The sequence below is a fragment of the Trachurus japonicus genome, chromosome 10, assembly GCF_045865225.1.
Source record: "Trachurus japonicus isolate A0001 chromosome 10, Traja_1.0".
NCBI lineage: Eukaryota > Metazoa > Chordata > Actinopteri > Carangiformes > Carangidae > Trachurus > Trachurus japonicus.
The window spans coordinates 3,723,625-3,744,613 of NC_140916.1; the positions used below are offsets into that span (position 1 = coordinate 3,723,625).

A 20,989-nucleotide genomic window follows, 5' to 3' on the forward strand; every position below is an offset into this window, starting at 1 on the left:
GTCGGGTTTCCTCCCGGTGCGTGAAGATGGTGACTGTCAGGATGAAGCAGCCGTGTGTGTTGTCGGTTTTACTTCTCCACGTTTACTGCAGCGTCGTCTCCTCTCTGTACTTCCACATCGGAGAGACGGAGAAGAAATGTTTCATAGAGGAGATCCCGGACGAGACGATGATTATCGGTGAGTGTAGAAGAATAAGAAGAAAAAGGAGGACTCAGGCTAACGTTAGCCGTTAGCTCTCCAACTTGAGCTAATCGGCTAACTGAGCTAAAGTCAGTTTGTGTCCTCAGAAAGTGACATTTCCTGTTTTCTATTTAACTTAACAGCTCAATAAACACACACAGTCGGCGACGGCAAACTGTTTTAACACGTTTTATTGGTGTTTAATGTGTTAATTAATGCAGCAGCAGCAGTCTCGTTCATGTAGTTTTTTATTATAACACGATTTATTCACTCTCTAAATTCTCCTCTTGACGTAAGTCACGTAAATCTATCTAAAATGACAGTTTACATTTCTACAGGTACTTATTTTATTACAGTATCAACATGTACTCTACTTGAGTGTTTGCTCTTACTTTGACTACTCCGGCTAATCGATTAATTTGATGGTTAAATAGATTAAGTGGCAGTTTTAATCCCGCTTTTCCAGTGCAGATGTTAATTATAAATTGTATGTTTTGGCTTTTGGGATCATTAATCAGAAAAAAAAAATCAACCTAATTATGTTACAGTTTAATTCAGATGCAAGTATGAATCATTTTGTACTGCAATCTATTTATTTAAGTCAATTACTTTGACTCTGCTGGTCCAGATGAGTTATAATAAAGTGTATCACATATAAAACCTACAACTTAATCAACTCATCAGAGACTTTAACTCATAAACACAGACAACAGTAGTTTAAAAGCAGCTGTTTCTTCCTCTTCACGGGTGTTAAAGTGTTAATAGTAACACACCTGACTGTCCCCATTGTATCAGCTCACCTGTTTGTGCAAACACTGACCTGAGACCTGTGTGAGTCAGAGGAAACCGGCTCTCCCTCAGCGCAGACAGGAAGTGGCGGCCGTGTCACTTCTCATGCTTCTACAGTAACAGCTGTTTTGTTTTTCCAGAGCCGTTGTTTCTCTTGTCATTGCTCAGCAGAATATGGTTATGATGGGATGTGAACAGGTGTGACCGTGTCTCTGCAGGTAACTACCGCACTCAGCTGTACGACAAGCAGAGGGAGGAGTATCTGCCGGCCACGCAGGGCCTCGGCATGTTCGTGGAAGTCAAAGATCCTGATGACAAGGTGAGCTGAGCTGCACGACTGGAGGAGGAGGAGGAGGAGGAGGAAGAGTAATCGAATGAACTGTTTGAGAAGTTTTTTTGTGATTGTTGCGGCCAAAAATCCTTGATTATTGGGCACGTTTTCTTTAAAAATGCGATGGAATATGCAGGATTTTTATGTAATTTTATGTGATGAAATTGCAGGAACTTGCAAAAACTGCGGTTTGATGAACACTCTGTTGTCACCAGGCTACAACCTTAATGTAAAGAGTCATTTCTAATGACTAACTATGATAAGCAGCAAACTACATCACACAAAGTGCTGGGAATAATTAAGTTCTCATCTTGTTTTGTTTCAGACCTTAATAAACACATGCCTCAAACTTACAAAATGATGATGAATCAAAACAAGGTCCGTAGCTTTACAAAAAGAATCCGCTACAACTTCTGTAAAAAATGATTAAATTAAGCAATAAAATGAAATTTCATTTTCATTTTTCATTTATTGGTTTATTTGGGATGGGACTCCACATATGAACATACCAAAAAACCAATTATTTGCTGTAAATATGTCGGATTTAGCTAGAAAGATAATTTCCATCCGTGGTCCCATGGTACACAAACAAATAAAATTACACTCAGACATTTAAAATGATAGACAGTAACCTCCATAGGGTGTTAGCAGCAAATGTGTGCTTCCTGTTTTACACAGGTAGCTACCAGCTATACAACAGACATCTTCCTCCAATGCACAAAGTGGAATCTCTTACTGTATTTACATACCACTAGACTTAGTACAACTGTGAGGCTTTTACTATTTAGCTTTTTAAGGCTTAAACTATTATGATTTAACCAACTGGTAACAAAAAAGTTCAATCTTCCAACTGTAATGACTTTTCCGATGACGTCACTTCTTCTCAAATGAACTTTATTTGTCCCGCAAGGGGAAATTTGTCTTGGGCAGGTGGCGTCGTAACAGCTGCCTTGTCCATGCAATACACACAGTACACACACTATAACAGTAACAAAGACCAACATATCCAAGAAGACAAGAGAAAGAAAGAGACTTCATAACGTCCCCAAGGCAACGGGAGGAAAATGTCTGCTCTTGTGTGAAGTAAACGCAACTTAAAGCAGATATCAGTGGAATGTTTTTGTTAATATAAGTCCTAAATAGTCCTATTTTCCGTCAGCAATCACTTACATGAAGTATTTCAGCCTAAACACGAGTCTCTCCGTCACTCTGCTCTGCTGTAACCCGAGGAGAAAATTTTCCTTGTGGGATACAAGTGTTATCCAATGAGGGGAGAGAACGGCATGAAGGGCTGTGTGTGCAGCCAAGGGATGCGCGTGAATGTGGTGACGTAGCACGAGGACCAATTGATGCCTGACAAGGGCGGGGGCTGCTAACTCATGGTGCGTTCAAGGAAACTCGTACTTTGTGTTTTTCCTTCCTGTGAAGTCATACCAGTTCGATCTGGTACGAGTTCACGGGTCGGAAGTTACGAGTGGCCGTTATAGGGAACTTTCACAGACAACAGGACGGTAAAAACACGAGCTACGGGTTACCTGGAACGCTACCAAGTCGTAGTTGTGACTTGAAGCTGTAACTTACGGTTTCAAAAGCCTGCCTTGAACACAGCATTAGCCGAAATGGTCGTGCCGCTGTTATCTGCTTTAATGCAAAGATATATGTGACTTTTTTGCAACTAAAATACGGGGATTATGTAATCATACAAGCCTCGCGTATGTTGTGCATTTTATGCGTTGAATTATGTGATCGCATAATCGTGTTTTTCTGGAGGGACTGAGCTCCAAAGTCCAGATTCTCTGATTCCAGCTTCTTAAATGTGAATATTTCTGGTTTCTTTGTTCCTTTATGACAATAAACTGAGTCTCTCTTTGGTTTGAGGACAAAACAAGACATTTGAGGACGTCGACTGGTGGTTTGAGAAACACTGGTTGATGTTTTTATACATTTTTAAAAACATTTTATTGACCAAACAACTAATCGATTAATCGTTTGAATAATCGACAGAGTAATTGATAATGTAAATAATCGGAGTCTCACCATGGTCTGTGTGTGTGTCTGTGTGTGTGTGTGTGTGTGTGTCTGTGTGTGTGTGTGTGTGTGTGTGTGTGTCCTGCAGGTCATCCTGTCTCGTCAGTACGGCTCGGAGGGAAGATTCACCTTCACGTCGCACACACCTGGAGAACATCAGATCTGCCTGCACTCCAACTCCTCCAAGTTCTCCCTGTTCGCTGGAGGCATGTTGGTGAGGAGACGCACAACAACACACAACAACACACAACACACACAACAACAACAACACACAACAACACTGGAGTTCAGCTTTGATTCACACTTTAAACAGAGAGGAACACTGATGCATTCAGTGATCGACTTGTCGTTATCATTATTGTTATTTATGCAGGAATATCCCTTTAAATCTTCAACTGCAGCTCCGTTTGTCTGCAATTTAAAGGGATAGTTCAACATTTAGTCAAATTGGCCCATTGCCATAATCCCTATAGTCATAGCAGTAGGTTTGTTACCTTTAATTGTCGGTGCAAGCTGTTTTTAGAACGGCGGAGCAGAGCCGTGAGCTGCTCAGAGCTACGCTACGGAGGCTCATTATGGGATTTCTTGGTTTCCCTCCTCATCAAACTCATCAAATACACAATCCAACAACTCCACAACGCTCTGGTGGACAAGTTGTGACCTGCACATTCACCACGCTATGAGATAATAACACAACGTTACCACACAGAGTTGTTTTAGAGGGAAATACAGAGACTGTTGATGAAAAACTGTCCCTGAAGGCAACACGCATCAGTGGTTTTGCATGAATTTCCCTCTAAAACAACTCTGTGTGGTAACGTTGTGTTATTATCTCATAGCGTGGTGAATGTGCAGCTCACAACTTGTCCACCAGAGCGTTGTGGAGTTGTTGGATTGTGTATTTGATGAGTTTGATGAGGGGAAACCAACAAAGAAATCCCATAATGAGCCTCCGTAGCGTAGCTCTGAGCAGCTCACGGCTCTGCCCCGCCGTTCTAAAAATAGCTTGCACCGACAATTAAAGGTAACAAACCTACTGCTATGACTATAGGGATTATGGCAATGGGCCAATTTGCTAAAATGTTGAACTATCCCTTTAGACAGAGAGGAACACTGATGCATTTGGTGATCGACTCATCATTATCATTATTGTTATCCCTTTAAATCTTCAACTTCAGCTCCTGTTTGTCTTCAGTTTGAATCATGTGGATGTGTTGTGATGGTGCGTTGTCATGACGACTGTGTTGTGTTGCGTTGCAGAGGGTTCACCTGGACATCCAGGTGGGCGAACACGCCAACAACTACGCCGAGATCGCGGCCAAAGACAAGCTGACGGAGCTGCAGCTGAGGGTCCGGCAGCTGGTGGAGCAGGTGGACCAGATCCAGAAGGAGCAGAACTACCAGAGGGTCGGTCGCCATGGCAGCTGCTGCCTGCCTGTTTGTTTGTTTGTTGGGATGTCGCCACGACTGCTTTCACAATTCACCAACCGTACAGATTCACTCGCCAAAAAAAAAAAAAAGAGATAATGTCACAACTATTTAAGCAACAACTCGCACAGAACGAAAACAAAGTTACACAACTACTGTGTGTTTGTTCATTTGTTTGTCAATTTACACTGAATTGGCAGGAATTTAAATATTTGCATCATTTGTAATTAAAATAAAGTTAAACATTTGGTTTAGACGACAGTTAAGGACTTTAACATTTCCCCTGTAGGATTAATAATTAGTCTATATGAATAGATACTTAAAATATTTTGTGAGACTTTTTATTGATCCCACGTGTGGGAAATTCACTTGCAACAGGACACGTAAGGAATAAAAATATATATAAAACAAAAATATGTACTGTTAACGTACAAAATATTATTTAAATAGAGAAAAATATAATATATATACATGTGTTCAGTTGGAGATATTGCACAGTGGGTGACGTGTAGAGCTTATATGACCTGAACAAGGTGAAAATATACCAGGATAAATTATGCAAAAGAAAAAAGACTTTATAAATATTATAAATATTTTGACTATATTTGATTTACACATTTATAATGTTGTGAAATTCATTAATTAATTAATTAATACATAATAATGGTGATAACTGTGAAACCGTGATTCGTTCTCATACCAAGAGAATCAGTAATGGTGACATCCTTAGAATAATAACACGTCCTCCAGTGTTTGTCAGTGTTGTAACTCTCTGTGTGTGTGTGTGTATCTGTGTGTGTGTGTGTGTGTGTGTGTGTGTGTGTGTGTGTGTGTGTGTATCTGTGTGTGTGTGTGTGTGTGCAGTACCGTGAGGAGCGTTTCCGTCAGACCAGTGAAAGCACCAACCAGCGCGTCCTGTGGTGGTCCATCGTCCAGACGCTCATCCTGGTCGCCATCGGCATCTGGCAGATGAGACACCTCAAGAGCTTCTTCGAGGCCAAGAAGCTGGTGTAACCTCCATCCTTCCACCTGGACGAGTGTGTGTGTGTGTGTGTGTGTGTGTGTGTGAGAGAGAGTGTGTGTGTGTGTGTGTATGCGTGTGTGTGGTCTCTACTGATTGATGCAGTACTGAGCGGCGGCGGCGGCGGTCGTCGCTGTCGCCGCGGAGACGAGAGGCAGAGAAATCCAGCTGCACGGTTCGGCCTGAAAACAACATCCTCATCCTTCTTCTTCTTTTTCCTTCTTTATTAAAGGACGATTCCGGGGCAAATTCAACTCGGGGCTGTATTTTCCTAACATTTTAGTTTCTAAAAGAAGGAATCTGAAGATTTTCAGTTTAATGTCTCCTGTTTTGCGGTAGTTGTGTCTGTCCCCGCATCGCCACGGCAGCAATGAATGGGAGCGGATGTAAGTTCTGCTGCTTAGGCCGTTTCCATCCCTCAAAGCCACAGACAGCGTCAGATGGCGACTCAAACATGCACCCAGAAGTTTATTTACTTCAGGCAAGTCAAGAGTTGATGCGTTCACTGCAAAAACTCAAAATCTTTCCAAGAATATTTGTCTTATTTCTAGTCAAAATGTCTCATTTCTAGTCAAAACTAATCTCTTTCCAATTAAAATAAGACTCATCACCTAAAAATTAACTGGTTTTTAGATCATTTTCACTTGTTTTAAACTAGTTTTTACTTAAAATAAGTAGAAAAATCTGCCAGTGAAAGCAGGTTTTTTGTGTTTGTAATAAGAAAGAAAAACTTGCTCCACTATCAGATTATTTCAAGTGAAAATCTGCTTGAAAGAAGGAAAAATTATCTAAAAAATAAGCTACTTTTTATGTGATGAGTCTTATTTTAAGTAGAAAGAGATTTGTTTTGACTAGAAATAAGACATTTTGACTAGAAATAGGACAAATATTCTTGGTAAGATTTTGAGTTTTTGCAGTGTTTATGACACAAACGGGAGCTTCCTACTGCACGTGAACACACCGAGCGTCAACTTGGGTCTCGGCTTGCTTGAAGACAGACACAACTACCGCAAAACAGGAGCGATTAAACTGAAAATCTCCAGATTCCTTCTTTTTAGACCTAAAATATTTGGAAAATACAGCCCCGAGTTTTTTGAATTTGCCCGGAATTGTCCTTTAAAGTCATCTTTGCCCACCCTCCCTCCCTCCCTCACCTTTGCAGTAAACCATCAGGGGAAAACGTGAATCTATTTATTACTAAATCGTTTTTTGACCTGGACGTCTTTTCGGTCTCGTTGTCGTCGACGTGACGCGTTCATGTTCATTTTTACTGATTTGCCCCTTTTCTTTTCTTTTCTTTTCTTTTCTTTTCTTTTCTCTTCTTTTTCTTTTTGTTACTGGCTGTGGTGAACCCCTGACCTGTTACTGGCCACTAGAGATGTTGTTGTTGTTGTTGTTGTTGTTGTCGAACATGAGGAAATAAAAGTCGGGTTTTCACAAACTGTCGGTTTGAAGCTGTTTGTCTGTTTTTGCTCCTCGACCTCGAAGCCTCGACGGAGACGGAGACGATGAGTTACCGATTCATCTGTGACGTATTTCCCTCCTCCTCCTCCTCCTCTTCTTCTTCCTCTTCTTCTTCCTCCAGCAGCAAAACACAACTGAACTCGTTAAAATCGTTAAAGGGATAGTAGCATTTTTTTTAAAACACAGTTTTTCCTACACTTTGAAGGGCTGGAAAGAATTATATTATAGTGAACAATGGAACTGTGTATTTTTTTTTCAGGTAAAACCTCTTTTAGGCCGTGAAAATAGGCCGTTTCTTTGGGTCCATTCACAACACTGTATGTTGTAAATCTCTGGGCAGGGCTATTATGGGCTGGCGTTGCTAACAGGAGGAGTGCAGAGAGTCTTCTACTGCAATTAAAGTACTTAGGGGCTATTTGTAGATCATACAACCCCACTTTAAAAAAAATGCTACTATCCCTTTAAAATCTTGTTAAAAAAGAAAATCTCCTTTTCACATTTCAATCACGTGCTCGTCGCTTTCTTTTTCCTCAAACAGCCACGACCGATAATCAATCGATCGATCAGTCGGAGAGATGCTGCAGCGATGTGGCGACGACCTCTTCAATCGTTTCTGTCGCCAACTTAACTTCCCTCCGTTGTCGTTCTGTCGCCACGGCGCTCGTCAAGTATCGGAGGTCGAACTCGTTTCATCCCTTCAGCTCCTGAATCGTCGGGTTTAAAGGGATAGTTCACCCAAAATTCAAATTTCACTCATTATCTACTCACCCTCGTGTCTAAGACTAAGAGCTGTGAGAAGTTTCAGAGTCCTCCGTTCCTTCTCTGAGTTACGGGGGGGGGGGGTCCGCGCAGCAGTATTTGTCCATATAATGGTTGTCAATGGATACTACTTTTCTTCGTCCAAAAAGACACACCAAAAAACATCCAAATACCTCCATGCTGCTCGTATGTAATGTCCGTCTTGTATCGAAGCCCCGACATGAGAAATTATTCCACCTGTCAGTGCACTGACACAGGAAGAGCAGTGAACCGAGACACTGGGAGCTTCCGCTACAAACAAGCTTAAAATATAGACTTATTTAATTTTTTTCTGAACAATTTCTCATGTCGGGACTTCAATACAAGAGGGACATTACAGACGAGCATGGAGGTATTTGGATGTTTTTTGGTGTGTCTTTTTGGACGAAGAAAGTTGGTATCCATTCACAACCATTATATGGACAAATACTGCTGCACTCTGAAACTTCTCCCAGCTCTTAGTCTTAGACATGAGGGTGAGTAGATAATGAGTGAAATTTGAATTTTGGGTGAACTATCCCTTTTATAATTTGAGGCTTCGCTTGATCTTTCTGGAACCGGTTCAGACTCGACTAAAAGAATCTGTCCGAGGAGACCTGCGTTAAAAATCGTTTTTTTATTATAAAAATATAATAATGTCATTGAGAGAATAAAACGGAGCTGAAGACGTCGCGGTGAATCTGATCTGCAGCTTCTCGGCTCTTTGTCGGTTTTCCTGGTTTCGTTTTTCTAAAAAAACCGACCAAACGAGACGGCGTGGTTGCGTGGTTTTTGTCGCTTTTTTTTTTTTTGTGTTTGTTGCGTTCGAGTGAAGCTGGGTTTTTACTGCGCTCACACTGAATGTGTTTTATGTCGACTCTCTGACTCTGGCTTTGTTTTGTTTTGTTTTGTTTTGGAGGAAAAGTCCCAACGATCGTTTGACGTCTGATTTTCAGATTTCGTCGCCGTCGTCGGCTCGTCTGATTGGTCGGTCGTCTGAGGAGGAAAAACACTGAAAAACGTCGCTTTTCGGACGCCGGTTTCCTCCATCTTAGATTTAATTTTTTCCTTTGTTTCCTTTTTTAATTTTTATTTTCTGGTGGTTTGTGTGAAACAGTTTGTGTCGCTGTACGAGTCAGATGTCAATTTTTTTATTTTTTTTCCGGGGGTTAGATTTTGAATCGTTGCCATAAAACAAAACAAAACAAAAAAAACAGGTTTTAGGCTGGAGAGGGGCTTGAATTATTTTATTTTTAGAGAGATTCTATCCATGTGAAATCTGTCTATAATTGCACTCGAAATAAAGTTTTGTCACATTTGGTTTAATCGATGCTGTTTCTTTTCTTGTAACATGAGAAGTTGATGTTGAAACTGCTTCATCCTGTCCTGTAGTGTCATGTTGAGGCCTCATGGTGGCGCTGTAGGGCAGATATTCACACAGACTGTAGAAACGTGTCTGCAGAGCTCAGTGTCAAACTCTGACCTTTGCTGGTCTGAGTTCAGTGGAGAAAACAAAAAAACTGATGATGTCAGATATGCAAATCAGACTGATTATTAAATTATAAGCCAATTAATGGCGGTGTAATTTAAAACTATTGATACTACTGTAATAATAATAATAATAATATCAGTTGTAATAAATGTAAAAAGAACAATAATTAGAATTTTTAACTGTTAATGAACTCCTTAATAAAAAAAAAAAATATGAATGAATATTCTGGCTGTACTATTGTTGTTGGTGAGTTCAGTATGTTATATGAACATTATTCCTGAGTCTCTGTGGCATATTAAGATGATTTTACGGCCAGTTGCTTTAGATTTTGTAAGTATTGTACCTTTAATTAATCAAATAATATTCATCTGAATTGAAGAAACGTGTTTTACTCGAGAAAAACTAGTGGAAATTGAGTGGGAAATGCAAAATTAGTAAATGCTGTACCTTTTATTAATCAAATAATATTCATCTGAATTTAAAAAAACATGTTTTAGCCTACTCGAGAAAAACTAGTGGGAAATGCAAAATTAGTAAATATTGTACCTTTGCTTAATCAAATAATATTCATCTGAATTGTAGAGAAAAACTAGTGGAAATTAAAGGGGAAATGCAAAATTAGTAACAAAATAACTAAGAAAGGTAAAAATATTTAACATTTGCTGTTTGTGTTTTGTATTTTCTGTCTGTATAGTTTATATTTCCTATGTTAAGTGCAATCCTTGACTCTCCCATCATCACTTGAACGCACCTTGATTGTTTCTAAAAGGATCTTTTGACTGTAGCTGATGATGATGATGATGATGATGATGATGATGATGACGCCTTCAGGGCCAAATCTGCCTGCAGCTGCGGGAAGGGAGGAAGAGGAGGAAGGAGGAAGGGAGAGGAGGAAGGAGGAAGGGAGAGGAGGAGGGGTCCAGATGATGCTGACAGAGAGGAGGAGGAGGAGGAAGAGGAGGAGGAAGAGGAGGGTCCTGTCCGCCGGCAGCAGCAGCAGCACCGAGCCGCTCTCCATCCCATGTGTTTGATGATGATGATGATGGTGATGGTGGTGGTGGGCTCGGGTCCAAACATGTGCTGCTGAAAGAAGAAGTGTCGCTTTGTTTTCTTTCTAAATCACAGTTTTTGCATCTGTAAAAAGAAGAGGAAAAAAGAGGAGGAAAGAAGAGGGTGAAGAAGATGCTTCCCTGCTCATCATCATCATCCTCACCGGCGCAGATGGAGGGAGGAGAGGAGGACAGACACATGGAAACAGAGGTAAAACCCCACCAACATCCGGTGTTTCAGTTTAATCCCGTTTATTCTGCATGTAGATAAAAGAAAATAATAATAATAAACATTTAAACCGGAGAGAAGATGGTGCGTTCACGGGTTTTTTTTCCCTCGTCGGTGCAGACGGGACATTTTGCACGGCGCTGATTCGCCGGCCGGCTTCTCTTCTCTTCTCTTCTCTTCTCTTCTCTTCTCTTCTCTTCTCTTCTCCTCCTGGAGGTTATTTATTGTAGACAGACATGTAGGCTAATGAAAGCGGCGGACGGACGGACCCCTCCCTAAACCTCCCTAAACCTAAACCTCCGGCTGCTCCCGACATTTAGGCTATTTAGCCGACCGGAGAAGAAATGAAGGGGAGAAAAAACAAAAAACAGAATAAATTCACACCTGAGCAGCGTTTTTCTGTCGGTTGCAGGGTTTTCTTGAAGCTCTTTGTTGTTGTGTGTCAGGTTTATTCTAGTCTCTTATCGTGTCTGAATTGAATTGAAGCTTTTAAACGGACAGTGAACGCCTCATCTGCAGGGTTGAGCTGATGTGGAAGCGGAAATATATTTTTATTTTTAAATATAGACTAGGCTATAATCGGTTTTATCCTGAAAACCAAAAAAAACCTGAGTCCGACCCACCCTCACATCTGTGATGTCCTGCAGAATTTTACCTTGAACGCCCCATTGCAAAGATAGAGAGGACATGGTGGGGTGGGGTGGGGTGAACCCTGCAGACCCCCCCTCCCCCGTGGCAGTGGTAGTAGCTGTAATAGCGCCTTATTGCTTTATTAGGAGGGAAGTGAATGCACCATCCAGTTGGTGTTGAGTGGCTCCACCCTTTAACCTCCAAGGACGAACATCAAACCCCCGCACCTGCAGAGAGATGGTTTTAGTTAGTGCCTCGCTTCAGTCATATTCATTAAAGGGATAGTTCAGCATTTTGGCAAACTGGCCCATTGCCATAATCCCTATAGTCATAGCAGTAGGTTTGTTACCTTTAATTGTCGGTGCAAGCTATTTTTAGAACGGCGGAGCAGAGCTGCGAGCTGCTCAGAGCTACGCTACGGAGGCTCATTATGGGATTTCTTGGTTTCCATCATCAAACTCATCAAATACAACACAACCACAACGCTCTGGTGGACAAGTTGTGACCTGCACATTCACCACGCTATGAGATAATAACACAACGTTACCACACAGAGTTGTTTTAGAGGGAAATACAGAGACTGCTTGATGAAAAACTGCCCCTGAAGGCAACACGCATCAGCGGTTTCGCATGAATTTCCCTCTAAAACAACTCTGTCTGGTAACGTTGTGTTATTATCTCATAGCGTGGTGAATGTGCAGGTCACAACTTGTCCACCAGAGCGTTGTGGAGTTGTTGGATTGTGTATTTGATGAGTTTGATGAGGGAAACCAAGAAATCCCATAATGAGCCTCCGTAGTGTAGCTCTGAGCAGCTCACGGCTCTACTCCGCCGTTCTAAAAACATCTTACACCGACAATTAAAGGTAACGAACCTACTGCTATGACTATGGGGATTATGGCAATGGGCCAATTGGCCAAAATGTTGAACTATCCCTTTAAATTAAACAGTGAATTGAACCCTTAATTGCTTCTCTCATTGACTTACAAAGAGGGAAACTTGCGATAACCCTGCCTTGATTTACCTAGTGGGTTGAAAAGAAAAATCTAGATCTAGACACTTAGCGGGAATCGAACCCCCAACCTTAGAGGAGAGTTAGTGCCTTGCTCCGCCCCGTTGACCTACATTTACAGAAATCCACTCTACACATTGCAGTGCATTGGGAATTTAACCTTTTAGCCTCTTGATGCCTTGCTCATGGTCAGTAAGGGACGAATCGAACCAGCAACTCTGCCTTTCTCTCTACCTGCTGAGTCATAATGATGATGTCAAACTGCTGAGTCACCAGTATAATCAAACCCTCAACCCTACCAGTGTGTTAGTTAGTGCCTTGCTAATGGGGAATTTAACCCTTCAACCTTTAAATGCCTTGCTCTATAGCCACTGAATATCACAAGTCATTGTTGTTGTTGTGTCCTCGGCTTTCAACCACATTTCATGGTCTTCATTGAGGTAATCGACTGGGCTCAGCTGTGTCGTCGTGGCGACCGTCATGTGACCACCACGATCACAACCTGAGCTGGCTCCATTCACTAAATGAAGACCATGAGACGCAGTCGAAAGCTCATAAATGGACCTTTGAGCTTTGATTATTCTGTTATATTGATTTAAAAAAAAAAAAAAACATCTCCCACAATTCCTTTGGTTTTTACATGATGGGAGGAAATTTCAATGTGGCTTTAAAAGCTTTTAGGAAACAACCTACACTTCCTGTTTTCCAAAAGCAGTTTATTGATTAGGCCTAATCAGTAATATTTTCAGAAGACAAATCAATAAGTGAAGAAAAACACTCAAGTTGAAGCTCTGTAGACAAACAAATGACAGACTATTTGCTGCTGTTTGGGCTTCAGCTCCACATCCTGTCATGACGGGGGCCGGTCTCCTCCCCCGCCCCGTGGTTAAATTATTCAAATAATCTGCTGCTCCAACATTTTTAACACCCAGCTGGTGTTTAAGGTTACACCCCGCCTTTCCGAAGCCCCGCCTTTCCGACAATAGACTTCCATTCATCGTAATAGCGGGGTTTTCTATTTTTTCTAAAGACCCCGCTACTCCGAAAAGGCCAGTGGGGGAAACCCCCCCACTCCGAACGGACAGACGGACCTAATCAGAGAGGAACCAGAGGCTGTGCAGTGCGCAGTGCGCAGTGATCCTTTTTTCCTTTTTGGGGTCAAACGGATCATGTGCATAATTAACTGCAAAACAAGCAAATACTTCATACTGTATTAATGACTTATAATGTTCATTATGCTTCTAGCCTGTCTAGCCTCTACCTGGTCTTTTTACTAAACTTAACCAACTCCTTTCTTCATTGCCTAAACCCAACCAAAGCATCTCCCTCAGTCAGCTGTCAGCACGAGCGGTGGCTGCAGCAGCCTCGCGCCCCTGTGAGCTCAAGCCGGGTTCAGCCGCGCTCGAGCGGAGCAGGGGGGGAGAAAAAGAAAAAAAGTGTATTTCTATTACTGTGTGGAGATCTCCAACAACGGAGTCGGGGAGAAAGCAAGTGGGACAGATCTGCCCAGTCCCTGAGCAGCGCACGTTTCACAGACAAGCCACAAAGCAGAATGTAAACAACGTCACGCGGTTCAGCACCTTGGACAGCTGCGGGGGGGAGGAGGGGGTGTCGGAGTAGCGGTGTTTCGAGGTGGGGGTATTTCGGAACAGCGGGGTGTCGAAGTGGAGGGGTGTCGGAATGGAGAGCTGTCCCCGGTGTTTAAAATAAATAAATAAATAAATGAAGTGTGTAAAATGCTTCCTAATCAGGCATAAAACTATATTCATAGGAGCACAGCTAAGCAGCAAACAATAGGCTACATCACTATTTTAGATTTTTGTGGCTGAAAAAAGGCAAACTACATGTCAAAGTGTTGTTTCATTTAGTTATTAAATCAGTTTTGTGGTTGTTGGCTGCATAGCGATTAAGAAAGGAAAAAGCTAGCCTAGCCTACTAATGTCAGTGTGTGTTAGCATTAAAAAGCTAAGTTCCTCTGGCTGATAAATTAATGTGTAGAGCAGTGCGAATTAATGAAACAAACAGTATTTAAAGAGCTGTGTAATATTAGGCTATAACCTTTCATTTATGTTATTCATTTATTAACCTTATTAGCTAATTGCCTTTCTTTAACCAATTATCTTTCTTTTAATTGTCTTCTGCCTGCTGGTTCGGACATCTTCTCCCTACAGGGATAAATAAAGTTTTTTAATCAATCAATCAAAAGCCAATAAATCTATAGGCTATCGCGTATTTTTGATTTCTGTAGCTGAAAGAAAAGGAAAATGATTTGGTCAAATAGCCTATATATCTTCATAATTGTAATTTACAGAATTCATTATTATTGTTGCGCCGCTGCACAGCAACAATTAAGAAAAGGAAAAGGCTACAAGGCTAAAGTAAGCAGATAAAAACTAAGTTCAGTCTGGGAGTGGGGCATAGGGCCAGGCTGGATAATTTAAAGTATGTGTTATTATAAAATAATTGTTAATACACACAGCAGTGCAAAACATAATCAAGATAATTGTATAAAGAGCAGTCTAATATCATAAACTTGCATAAACCTGCCAGCTAACAGGAGCAGCACAGCTAAGCTAGCTTTGGGAGGAAAAAAAATCTACATTTCTGTTCTTTATTTTCTGAATTCTGTGGCTAAAAGAAAAAGCAAATCATTTTGTTAAATATGTATTTTCATAACTGTAATTTACAATGTCCATACTTCAGTTATGTTGTTACATCACTGCATAGCAACAAGGAAAAGAGAAAAAGCCAATGTAGGATGCTAAGTGTGTTAGCATTGAAATGCTAGTGTAGTGTGGCCTGTCTGCTCTGCACAGACCTAGCAGCTAAATGGGGGATTGAGTTTTTATTTAAAGGAAATTGTGCGACCGTGTCTTCTCCTATACTCGCTGAGCTACAGCAGCAGCAGCGGCACCGGGGGAATTGAACCTGTAACCCCGGCCTGGCTGCCTTGCCTCGCTGTGTCGTCGTCAGTCGGTGAACTCGCTGCCCTCGCCGCGTTCCTCAGGGAAATGTGAGCTGACAGAGTGTGAGGCTGCAGGTAGAGATGGAGAAAGTGGGCCAAGTGCTTCCTGCTGCTGCTGCTGGAGGCTCAGTCCCGTTTGTCCTGTTTGTCCTTTTGCTTTTTAATCTCAGTTTGTCGCAGTTACAACCTCAATGTTCAAGTTTTAACCCTTCACATCCACTTCCTGTCAGGTGGTAGCTACACAGTGGACTGAGGTAGCTATGTCAAGCGATACAAGATCACTGAACACACTCTGAAGTTACCCTCTCATTTATATTTAAATATCATTATAATAAAGGAGGCAATATTTAAAAAAAAAAAACACAAACAGTAGCTGTGTTTACATGCGCAAATTTTCTTAATCAGATTAAAAATTTGAGGGATCGGAAAATCCGAATCCACTGTTTACATGGGCGCAAAATCAAATAATCCGATCATGACGTGCGTACACATGCACCGAGCTTTATTCAGAATAACAGCATGTTGACATGCGCAGAGCTGTCTTTTTCCCTAAAACAACAGCAGAAGAAGAGTTGTACTTCCTGTACTACTGTAAACAAACCAATAAACGCGGAAGTGGCTCAATTTATCCCATTCAGTAGCCTACTCAAAATGGACCTGCGCCAGATTTTAAGAGCTGTTGCTGTACTCCTATATCGTTATTAAGCAGACTCAGCAACGTGTACTACTGTTCCTGCCATTGATAAATCTCACCGGACCCATGAAAAGTGCGGATGTGAACACGCCATATCCCGCCCTCTATACACCCAAACACAACCATGTGGTCAATGCAAAACAGTGCGTGCATATTAATTAGCCATGTGCGCTCTGGACATTTGGGGAGTTACGTCAGTGGAAGACGGTGAGGACAACGGAGAGAGAGCGGGGAAAGAAGCGGGATTACTCTGAAAGCGAGATACACGGCGATATCGGGTCGGTAGGCTACTACTCGCTCTCTTTTTTCTCTCCTCTCATCAGCTCCAAACTCACTCGTCCACCTCGTTAACTCAGGTGACAGATAACAAGTCTCAGTAGATCCGTGTGCGCTGCTGCCAGGGTGTTTTTAAACTTAGCGGGTTTGATTCCTGTCAGACGTCACACTAGAGTGTGTAAAAGCAAAAATGAATAGGCTAATAAATAAGAACCGAGTAGAACTGTGTAGACAGCCGTGTCGCGCTAGTGGGAAAGGATGTAACGATCGGAATAAGTGTTTACATGGACCTCGTTCGGAATAACGACCGGTATAAACCACGCCTCTCGATCCGAACAGAATTTCTTTCGGATCGAGCCGAATCCGATCAGAATCTTCCAATTGACGTGTTTACATGACACATTTTTATTCGGATCAGCCCTTTATTCCGAATATTTGTGTCCATGTAAACGCTATTGATTGATTGATTTGTTTAAAGGGACAACGAGGAGTTTTGGAAAAGCGAAGCGTTTTCACACTACATTTATGAGCCTCCGCACCTTGAAATTCTTTGACCGGCGCAAGACAGACTCATGTTTTCATTCATCAAGAATTAAAGTCAGAGGTTGGAAGACGATCACATACCGTCGTAGTTCCCACCATAAACGGAGATTTGGCGGCGTTATTCTCATGACTCGCCGCGAAACCGAAAGTAAAGAAACGCTGGTCGGCTCGCCCAGCATTTCCACCACCACTAATAATAACAAAATAACGATAGAGACAAAACCATATATTTATCGAAAATGGGCCCATTAACAAGTGTCGGTAGCGGAGATTCATCCAAATTAACGTGAGACTTTTTTATAACCAAATAGAAACTCCTCATTGTCCCTTTAAGTGTCATGTAGGCTACACTAGACGACAATATAAATACAGACATTCAAAGATTGATTGATTGATTGAAGTGTTTATTTCGAATATGAAAAAAAAAAAAAGAGAATAAGACAAAACATTTAAACATGAAATATAGAAAACATATTCGAAAAAGGAGTGAGAAGAAGTAAAACTTATAAACTCCCACCCCCTCTCCTTATATATGACTAAATAAGATCCTTGTCTAAACATATCTTATGTTAAAAAATCATGAATATAATTTATTTATAATTTACTTTACGTTTTTTTTACTTTATGTTTTAATTTAATTTACGTTTACTTATAATTTACTTATACACACTAATTATACATACATACTAATTATACAAACATACATACACATGTCCACATACAGATACATACACAAACACACGCGCACATACATGCAAAAGGAAAAAAAAAAAAAAACGAGTAGGCTAGGCTATGTATTCATTGCATCCATGGTTCATTGACTCATGCAACAACGTTTGAAAAAACAGGCACCAATGCCTGCCACACACATAAAGATAATCGGGCTGATTTTGCCCCGATTTTCCCCCTTCCGACCACGGACAGACACCGCCCGATTATCTTAAGGTCTTAAGATTATCTTATAAGATTCTCTTGTAGTGTGTGGTGTGTTAAGAGTCAAAATTCCCCTGACAATCGGCTCGGAAAACGTTCGGCGCCGATAATCGTAAGTATTAAACATGTTCAATATTTACGATTATCGGGGCCGACTTCGGTGGCCGTTTCAATCAAAAGTCATCTTGTGTGTGGAGAGCCGGTGTTGTGCTGAGAAGTGCCTGCACCGAGCTCTGCATGCTGCTGCTCGCGGCAACAAGCCACTTCTCCACACAACACCGGCAATCCCACAGAGAGCCACGGTGCAGCCCTGGTGTTACATGAGGTTCACACAGACATTCACGCATACACGGGAGATTTCCTGATAGCCGATAGCAAAGACGGTAGCGCTCGTAGCCAACTGTCAGTGCCCGATCCGTACCCGGAACACGATCCGTTCCAGCGCTTCTGCGCATGCGCCGTTTTACGGCATTAGCTTCAAAGCTATGCTAACTGATAGCCTAGCAGTAGAGCAGCTAAAAGTCGCCGTAGCGTTGTTAAAACGTCACTTTATTAATTTTAAATATTTTTTCATGCAAGAAAGTCACAGTTTAGAGTCCTAATCTGTGGTCAGTTTATCCAACTGACGTCTGTTTGGAAGTTTGCTCCGGTTTTGGGAGAAGTGCAGAGCTACTGGGAGCAGAGCTGGGAGCATAGCTGAGAGTAGCCACCGGGAGCTAACGTTAGCTCGCTGCTCGGCTCATCTCAGAGGCAGCAGCGGCCGGCTGAGGTGATCGACCGGTCACCCAGACGTCGTCATGCCGGTGGAGAAAGGAGCAGATTAATTTATGGTCTCATTGATTAGTTTGTGTGAATGAAAAGTGAAGCTTCAGGAGGAGCTGGTCAGAGGAGCAGTGCTGACTTGCTGCTGTCTGTATGTGCAGAAATCACCACATTTACATCAATAAATAAATGTTTTACAATTAACTGATCGGTCTACATTACATTTAATTTAATCAGAAATAGAACAGAGGGGAATTCGTTGCAACGTGCTTGTGTTTTTCCTCATAGAACGTCTCTGTTTTCATCCATATCCGCGGTGTCTGCCGTAAACTAAAAGAAGGGGGGAGTGCGCATGTGCGTGCGCATGCGCAGAAGCGTCCTGGAACGGATCGTGTTCCGGGTACGGATCGGGCACTGACACCAGCAACAGCCGTTTAAACGATCATGTGACCGCCGCTCACAGCCCGTCATGTGACAGCACGGCTCCCTATTGGACAGCCGCTTGACTGCTCGGTGTCCGGAGCCACAGACACACAGACACACACAGATGGGATCGTTGTAAAGGCTGAAGTGTCCCGCTTTCATTAAAAAAAAAATTACGTCGCTCTCATTGTCCATTCCGGAAATAGACCCGAAAGAGTAGCTACAACGACACCCCTGGTATCGCTGCTGATGCCGGATTGTTTTCTGACCAGAGGGTCAAGATTCTGAAAAATCTTAATGTGTGTGGTGAGCTGTGTTTGGAATATCGCAGGACACCACACACAATACGATCGAAACTGTTCAATCACAGATTTTTTATCTTCATGTGTGGGGTCTCTCACAGATAATAAATCGGTTGAGATTTATAAAATCTTTATGTGTGTGGCAGGCTTAAGTTGTCTTACATTGGATATAATATTTTGTGTCTCAGAGTCAATGCTTTTTCAGTAAATCTGGCCAGACATGGGTCTCCTCCTTGAAAAACCAGTTCAACATATCACACTCAACACAACAGCAACATCTAAATCACTATGTTGAGATTTTGATTACATTGCAATTACATGTGGAGCTCTATGTTACACATTACATTAATATCATGTAGAGATAAACACTCTTCTTGTATTGAGGAACTTCACTATATTATGTGATAATACTGTAAAAATACAGCAATTTCCTATAAATACCTGTGGTCCAGGCTGAGGTTTATACTCCATTAGTCAGCTTGGTCTCATTTATTTACAACTTTAGCTTTACAACCGTACAAAGAATCCCTGAATGCATCATTAACCCATTCATGGACCTGTACGGTACCATGCTGCTGCTGCTGCTGCTGCATGACCTTTTTATGTAGCTACAGTCTATGGTTATTATGACTCATCAGTGTCAGTTTGAAGCTGCAGGGTGGAGCTGTTTCATCAGGGAGCCTCGACTCACCTGCACCAAACACCTGATTATTACACCTTTACACCTTATTTGAGTCACAAAAACGACTCCCCAAAACCAATGGGTGACGTCACGGATGCTACGTCCATATTTTTTACAGTCTACGGCTCTACCATGATTTGGTCTTCCAACATTAGTTACCGTACTTCAAATAAGACCAATTATAGTATAAGACAAATCGATTTGTCTAAACCAGAATAAGATACATGAATTTATTAGTTTGTATCTTAAATTTACCTTATTTGAACCACGTATATCTGAGATGCTGCTGTTCAAAGTCCGGCCTGATGGATCATTTTGTGTTCTCATATTTAACGTCACTGCACTCAGTCAGGTTCAGTCAGAGGTAAATATTTTAAATGTGAACATGTTTTGCGTCTGATTTTGATGAACATTCAGTGGTCGTTTACCGACTGGATTTTGGGCTGTTGTGTTTTTCAGGGTTTTTTTTCATTCCATTGCTCCAAAATAATATAACAAAAATACCTTGGACATATTCATTATATATATATAAGTTTATAAGTAAGAAGTGATGGTGCGGTCAGTCTGGGCCGCTCTCTCTTTGTTTTGCTGCACAGGAGGTCACTGACTGATTCACGAGGTCCAATTACCGTTTTAAATGAGGTGCATGCAGAGGCCAGCGGCTCTGCAGATACTTACTCTGTTAATGGCTGTGGTGGTAACTGGGGGGGGGGGGGGGTCGGCCCTGAAAAAGAGAAGAGGCAGCAACTTCAGAGGTCTGCTCTGCTCAGAAATGAGATGATGTCATTCTTTTGTTAGTTTGAAAGGAGACAGGAGAGGGAAAAAAAATAGAGGACTGGGATGAGAGGGATTCACCAGAAAGAGCTCAAATAAGTTATTATCTTCCTTCTCAGGGAGAGGAAGCACAGTTTAATAGTGGAGGGGGGGGGGGGGGGGGGGGTTGGGGATTAACACGGAGATTAACGGTCCCTCAACGGTA

The 20,989-nt window shown here is 41.8% G+C and overlaps 1 protein-coding gene and 1 long non-coding RNA gene across 2 annotated transcripts in view; both read left to right on the forward strand.

The window, feature by feature from the left end:
• The window catches only part of LOC146979258 (uncharacterized), a 484,408-nt gene extending 475,064 nt beyond the window's left edge, over window positions 1–9,344 (forward strand). The window contains exon 2 of the long non-coding RNA XR_015036858.1: window positions 8,524–9,344. This is a non-coding gene — a long non-coding RNA (uncharacterized LOC146979258). The remainder of the gene's footprint in view (window positions 1–8,523) is intronic.
• Window positions 11–5,831, forward strand: LOC146979262 (transmembrane emp24 domain-containing protein 9-like). The gene is made up of 5 exons (XM_085788982.1): window positions 11–177; window positions 1,188–1,288; window positions 3,417–3,542; window positions 4,589–4,735; window positions 5,621–5,831. Exons 1-5 carry the CDS (start codon window positions 27–29, stop codon window positions 5,768–5,770), a joined length of 675 nt encoding a protein of 224 aa, XP_085645108.1. The 5' UTR covers window positions 11–26; the 3' UTR covers window positions 5,771–5,831.
• Window positions 9,345–20,989: the final 11,645 nt, after the last annotated feature.

Bases quoted from the DNA above. Each gene is read 5' to 3' on its own strand.
- LOC146979262 (XM_085788982.1), top strand. From the start codon at position 27: ATGGTGACTGTCAGGATGAAGCAGCCGTGTGTGTTGTCGGTTTTACTT. The intron at 178-1,187 runs GTGAGTGTAGAA...GTGTCTCTGCAG, and splicing joins GGACGAGACGATGATTATCG to GTAACTACCGCACTCAGCTG. The intron at 3,543-4,588 runs GTGAGGAGACGC...GTTGCGTTGCAG, and splicing joins TGTTCGCTGGAGGCATGTTG to AGGGTTCACCTGGACATCCA.